This window comes from Ricinus communis, chromosome 10, assembly GCF_019578655.1.
Source record: "Ricinus communis isolate WT05 ecotype wild-type chromosome 10, ASM1957865v1, whole genome shotgun sequence".
NCBI lineage: Eukaryota > Viridiplantae > Streptophyta > Magnoliopsida > Malpighiales > Euphorbiaceae > Ricinus > Ricinus communis.
In genome coordinates, this window is record NC_063265.1 from 16805315 (window position 1) to 16812702 (window position 7388).

The 7388-nt window shown below is 27.7% G+C and overlaps 1 protein-coding gene across 1 annotated transcript; it reads left to right on the top strand.

The window, feature by feature from the left end:
* Window positions 1–2430: 2430 nt before the first annotated feature.
* On the top strand, window positions 2431–3753 carry LOC8271128 (short chain aldehyde dehydrogenase 1). Its single transcript, XM_015725979.3, has 2 exons — window positions 2431–2592; window positions 2771–3753. Exons 1-2 carry the CDS (start codon window positions 2552–2554, stop codon window positions 3567–3569), a joined length of 840 nt encoding a protein of 279 aa, XP_015581465.2. The 5' UTR covers window positions 2431–2551; the 3' UTR covers window positions 3570–3753.
* Window positions 3754–7388: the final 3635 nt, after the last annotated feature.

A 7388-nucleotide genomic window follows, 5' to 3' on the forward strand; every position in this document is an offset into this window, starting at 1 on the left:
CTAAATACAAAAATATTTAATTCCGTATGGCCATGGGGAGTAGGAGTTAACAATTATATGCGTTTTTGTAAACTAAAATAAACCCTTCACTAAAAACCAAAGTATGTTTTAAAAATTTATTGCTCTATTCTGTGTGCAAGTATGCGATTGGTATCATTCAGTCTTTTGATGGAAAATATTCTTATTTAATCAAAGTCAATGAAGTTGATATAGACTTAATGAATAAATACTAAATGGTGGTCAATAATTACTTATTTATTTAATTTTTAAGTAGAAGATGAGCACAATGATCTCATCTCTCCTTCTGTTATAATTTTGTTTAATATCCTTTACATATAGGATGCAGTCAGAGTTTGGACTCATTCTTATTCGTTATGTATATTTTATTTAAGAAAACAAGCAGGTTGAATTTTATTTATTTTTCTTTTAATTGAAAAATTCTTCTGATGAGGGAAGCAGTTTGAACTTTGAACTTTAGCAAAGAGAAACTTTCATAGTGAGAATTTGATTTGAGTTTCAACAGAAATGGAATAAATAATTATGATTGTCTTGATCATGAAGGATGGTAGGTTTTTGCCTAACCTCCAAGTTGCTGATATTATATGTATGTATGTATATAATGCTGTATAATTATATGAAACCACGTTACTTGTGCGCTGGTTCGGCCGGATTATTAATCCCAACTGTAATAGTACTTGCACTTTTTTTCTTCTTTTTATTAGAAGGATCAAAAGCATGTATTAAAACACCAAATTAACAAAATCAAATGGGTTAGAAATATTAAAAGCCTATATATAGGGACTATAACAGGGCTTAATACCCAACATAAGCTAACTCCTTAAAGGAGTTGAACAAATGGGTACATTATACAAAATCATTTGGCTAAATTACCCTCGTTATCCTTGAATTTTAGGGCTAATATCACTGAAATTTATAATCTTTAATTTGTAATACTAAATCTCATAAATTTTAATTTTGGTATCACTAAATTCTCTATTGTCACTTTTTGTTAAATGTATTGATGGAAGCTGATGTGAAACTCAATTTAAAAAAATAATTACATGTCATTTAAATGGGACAATGTCAGCAACATGTGTCCTATTATCATTTTCTCTTTCTTTGTATGACTCGTTTGTTATGACTTTTTAGTAACCATACATGTAAAGAAATATTTTTCTTATCAAACTCAATGGCTTTTTAGTCATTCCCTCAATTCACTACCCATTACTAATGACAAACATCTTTACTTTCTCATCGAATTTAAACACTAATTGCTGACTAACAAAAAAGAAAATTAAAAAAGAAACGAAGCTTTATCTCATTCTTTATCACGATTTTGACCATGGTGTCTTCTTTGCTAGGAGAAGAGAGTGTCTTCTCTCACTGCTCCATCAATTTCATATTTAAAGATATTAACATATTTTGTTTAATTTAATTTTTTATAATTTTTCGTTTATGGAATTGTGGTAGTGATATTGTTGTGTTCTTTAATAGTAATTTGATTTTTTTGGTGAAGAAGAAAGATAAAGAATGATGGTGACAAAGTGATGAATGATGAGAATAAATATATGATTCTAATTTTTAAATGTGAATTTAAGAGAAGTGGTGAAGTTGCCATTTTGATTTCAACAAATGACGAGAATGAAGGTAGAATGTGGTTTTTTCTTCTTTCGACTTTAAAAATAGTAATTTCATGATTGACTTTTAGGGTTTAAAGAGATGGAAGAAAGAATGATAAGTTGTAAAAGATAGAAAGAGAAATAACAATTTGAATAGTGGGATACATATTGATGATGTGTTCCACTTAAATGATGTAAATTTTTTTAAAATAAAATTTTCTTATACAGACTACCATATCATTTTTTATATAATATTTAATGAAAATTAACGTTACTGAAATTGAAGTTCAGAGAGTTTAATATTATAAATTAAAGTTAGAAACTTTCATAATATTAGCTTCAAAATCTAAGAATCGTGAAAGTAATTTAGCCGAAATCATCTCCAACTATTGGCTAAGAAAATGAGATTTTGATAAATCTCATTCAAATTTTTGTTCTGGTGCGGTTTTAAATTTATTGTGTACTTAATACAATTTTATAGGGTTAAACTCACTGCTAGAATTAATTTATCCAATTCCATATTTCTGTAAAATGACTGCCTGGACAAAATATATATTTTAGCTTCATTAACAATCCACAAAGCAAGTTGGAGGGGACATTGCATGCCCATCTCCTTACATGCAATTACTTTGCCAGAGATCTATCTCCATTTGATAGCAGTTGGGAGGTCCCTGGTTGGCTCTCTTTACTGATCATAGATTTTTCTTTTCAATTAATACAGATCATGGTTATTAATTACTCCATTCCAAAATTCCAACCACCAAATGAGCATTAATTAGAGAAAAGAGAAAGGAAAGGAAATTGAAGAGAGAGAGAGAGAGCAATTTGTGTCATTTCTCTTAGATGGGCAGTCTGCAGACAACTTATTATATAGTCTCTACAGACTTTGAACTCTTCATTGGTTGAAGTTTCACATTCCATTTCACTTAAGCATGAACTGCTCGACATCAGTAGCCCTCAGTAATGCCAAAAGGTAAGCAAGTTAATTAAATTATTTCTCCAATCTCTCTCTCTCTCTATATATATATGTGTGTGTGTCTTGAGCTTCATTTTTCTTTTCTTGATTTGACTAAATGGTAAGAGATTTTTTATTTTTTTTGAGAATTCGTAAGAAATTATAAATTTAATGTGTCCCTCAACATGTCTTTCAGATTAGCAGGAAAAGTGGCAATAATCACTGGAGGTGCCAGTGGCATTGGGGCTAGCACCTCTGCACTCTTTGCTCAAAATGGAGCTAAGGTAATAATAGCTGATATCCAAGAAAGTCTTGGCCAATCGCTATGCCAAGAAATTGGCAAAGATGGCAATGTATCCTATGTTCATTGTGATGTTACTAGTGACAAAGATGTGAAAAACATTGTTGATTTTGCAATGTCCAAGTACGGAAAGTTAGACATCATGTACAACAATGCTGGCATCTCTGGCAACAACGATCCAACAATTTTAGGCACTGATAATGAGAACTTCAAAAGGGTTTTTGAGATTAACGTCTATGGTGGTTTCTTGGGTGCCAAACATGCTGCTAGGGTTATGATCCCTGCCAAAAAAGGTGTCATTCTTTTTACTTCTAGCGTTGCTTCAGTTAATTGTGGAGAATCACCTCATGCTTATACAATGTCGAAGCATGCGGTGGTTGGACTAATGAAGAATTTATGTGTTGAATTAGGGCAGTATGGAGTAAGGGTGAATTGTATCTCTCCTTGTGCCCTTGCTACTCCATTGCTAAGAAATGCAATGGGGACTGATAAAAGTTTTGTAGAGCATGTTGTTTGTGCATCTGCTAATTTAAAAGGGGTGGTGCCGCAGCCTGAGGATGTGGCAGAGGCCGCCTTGTATTTGGGTAGTGACGAGTCCAAGTATGTGAGTGGATTAAACCTCTTGGTGGATGGAGGCTACAGCACCACCAATCAGTCTTTCAGTACGGTGCTAAGAAATTTAATGTCATCATGATTCAAGATTTTGTACTAGTAGAAATCCACTCGCAAGGACACCAATCTAATGGAGAAGAAAAACTATGTTCTATCAGAATTTATTACAAAATGAGGCTTTAAATTATTTTGTTAATAATTGCAATAGTTTAGCGTTAGGACCACCAGTAAGTTAAGTTAAAAGATTACCTCCATGTTTTTTTTTTTTTTTTGAGAATACCTCCATGTTTATATGTGTCTCCATTATGCATGGCAATCCGGCGGGATACCGTATTCCGGTGGGGAACGTCTCAAATGGGGCGGAAATTATCACTTTCTTCCTCCATGGGGTGGCAAACAGGAGTGCACCACCGTCTCGTGACTTTGTGAAAGACCTAGACATTCAAATACTATGGATATCGCAACTCGAAACTAATCGGGTATAAATTTACAATAAAATTAAACGAATCTATAGATCACGTGTATAGCCATAAAATAATGAACTGTTTTTATTGTAAAATAATGTAATTCATATTTTTAGTTAATATGAAAATATTTCTAGAAAATAAAATGAGAAAATAAGGAGGGGAAATTACGGGACTCTATAGCTCATGAGAAATGAAAAAGGAAGGGGCTTTTCAAATCTTTAAAGGGTTTCAATCATAAATATCACAAAAATATAAAATAATTATAGAAATATCTGTAAAACTTGTTGACAATAAAATACTAAAAAAATGGAATTTTATTTATAAAAATATTCTAAAACGGAATTTTATTTACAAAAATATTCGATTTAGTTTATTCGGATGGAAAGATATACGTTGGCTATATTTTGAGAAAAATATGTTCATGTTAAATATAAATTTTTATAGATAATGAATTTAAAACACATTAATTTTGTAAAATATTATTGCATTTTGTTTAGTGATGAATAAATAAATAAATAAATTTAAAATATAATTTTCTAATTCAAATATTTAGAAATGTAGAGAGAATATCATATTTGAAAAATGAGAAATAGCTAGAAGGTGAAAAAAATATATATTGAGTATATTGTGAAAAAAAAAGTATATGTCTAATATATTTTTGACATAAATTAGATAAAGTATATGTTGATTTTTTAATTATATTTATATATAAATACTAATAATATGAAATATTAATTTCTTTCAATATTAAAATTTAAATGAATAATTTATTTAATATTTATAATATTTTTAAGTATTTCAAAAAGTTAATAAAATGTAAAATATTATTAAATAAAAATAAAAAATGATAAAAATTATATATTTAACCAATAATAGTATATACATACATTAAGTATATATTAGGTATCTCAATTTTTTAAATGAAATAAAATATTAATTCAAAAGAAATAAACCACAAAATATATACGTTTGCTAAATAATATTATATTTTAAGTATTTAAATTTTTTTAAAATGAAATAAAATTTAACTCAAAAAATATTCAATAATAAACTGTATACTTAAGTATCTGAAACTAATTTTGAAAAAAGAAAAAGTGTAGAATAAATACTTTTGAAAACAATAGTGTGCAATTTAAAAAAAATAGAAATATTCTTATAATTATTCTTAAAAATAGATAAATAATGAAATTTTCTATTTTTAAACATAACTAGTACTCGACTTTATATCTTGTGATGGGCCACAATATATATGATTTGGCTTGTCATCTCAATTCAGCATATGAATTAGAATTTGGATCCATCCCCACCACATATGCATAACACATAATTAAATCAGCTAAAGAAAAAAAAAATACGATTAGGTCTAAATAGTCTATCAAGCACTAGCTAGCTTAATCTTTTTAGTCTTTATAGTTTTAAAATAACAACTTAGATTATTAATTTAAAAATCATTTGAAGATGTTATTACGTTTTATTATAATTTAATTTAATTATAAATAATTTTAGAAATATAATTAAATAAAATTTTAAATATTTTATTTTAATAAAAAATATATTTAAATCAATAAATAAATTTTATAGAATTTTGTGAAATTATATCTTACTAATTTTTAATGTTTTCTAATTTCATCATTAGAAGCAGCACTTGCAAAAGGAAGTAAGACAGGTGAGAAATGGAAAGAAACTCAGATATATTGAAGTGTGTGGGGACATAGATAACCTGCTGGGTATCAATAAATTGTTGGTTACGAAGCATCTTTTTCAATGTCAGGTAGCAATAATGATTCAGCCCTCCGAAACCACGTTTTTACATTTTCTCATCAATTAAAGGATTCCTGCATGAATGCCATTAACATTGCTTTCCTCTTCTCCCGCTTAATGGGGTCTACTATTTTCTTCCAGTGTCCTTCCCCGAACTGTAAAAATGTCAAAGCAAGCATATGTAAATTTATATAGACAGGAAAATGAATGTCCTCTTCATATTATATTTATTATCCCATTTTATTTTTATTATCTAATTTTAAATAACAATAGCTAAAGAGAGAAAATATTGGTAAAAAATATATAAATAAATTTTAATTAGAACGGTGTAAAAGGTTTAGGATACAAACACGTGAACTACCAAAATGGCAGAACTAACCGAATTTATCAAAACCTACAAAAAAATTTAATTAATTATAATGTATTTAAAAATAATTATCTTTTAAATTATTTATTTTATTTACGGTAGTTAAGAGAATAACTATAGCAGTGTTATACTTAGAGAAATACTCTAAAAAAATGAATCTCTACAAGAAATATAATGAGAAAACAAAAGAAACATCGTTCTATTATTCTTCTTTCCGCGAGTTCTCTGTAGTTCGTCTTCTACAATATTTAGTTAGTTTTTGCATTATTCTTTCAAGGATCAGAGAATCATTTTAGGACGTGGAGAGTGATGATCAATCTTTTTCATTATTGAAAAATTTTTAAATTTTGAGGGAGCTTTAATTTCTGTTTTATATTTCTTATGTCTTTCTATTTAATTACAATGACCGTTGGATTAAGTATGTTGAGCTAAGTTCCATAAGTGTTTAGTTTGCTTTTTACTTATTTATGAATCTTATATTTTATAAGTTTAATGAATGATTTCTTTACCTTCATACTTGCATTAGTTTCATCTATTATTATTGATTGACCATCATATTAATTTAATAGTAATATTTGTTATGAAAGTTTTTAGGTTAAAAATTTTAAAAACATTATTTTCACTTTAATTATGTTGGTATAAGAAACCTATGTTCCATCGTTAGTTTGAGTGACTAAAGAAAAAAGACACATCACTGTTTCATTTATTAGATTTGGACTTAAAGAAAAATAAGAAGATTACTAAGTCTAAACTAGATTAAATGTTATTTTATCATATAGTTTACATTAAATATTTCATTTGCATATTTATTTTTTAATTTTTTTTTTTCATAAATCTTAAAATTATTTTCAAAATCTTAACTTAGAGTGTCTAGATTTATTTTTAGATATTTTTGTGTAATAGTTGATTTTTATAATATATGCAGCAGAGTTATCTTATGAGATCGACCTCGTAGTGAATTTACCCATATTATCATTCAGTTTGTACACTTACGAATACTAAGTTTAAAACATTATCTCTCAATTGTAATCTATTGTTTAATTAATAAATATTTTTTCATTAGCTTAAATGTTCATTAGCTTAAATGTCCATTAACTTGAATGTTCTCATTTTTAATTAATAATTTTGATGAAAGTTAATGAGTTTATTATTTTGACCTCCTCGGATTTAGCAGTTTAATTTTAAAAATATCTCAACTCTAAAATTATCTCATTTGGTTAGCTTTAACTTTATATATATATACCATAAATTATTCTCTCCTCTATTTCAAAGTGAGATTCAATGTATGTTTATAACCCTGTATCCT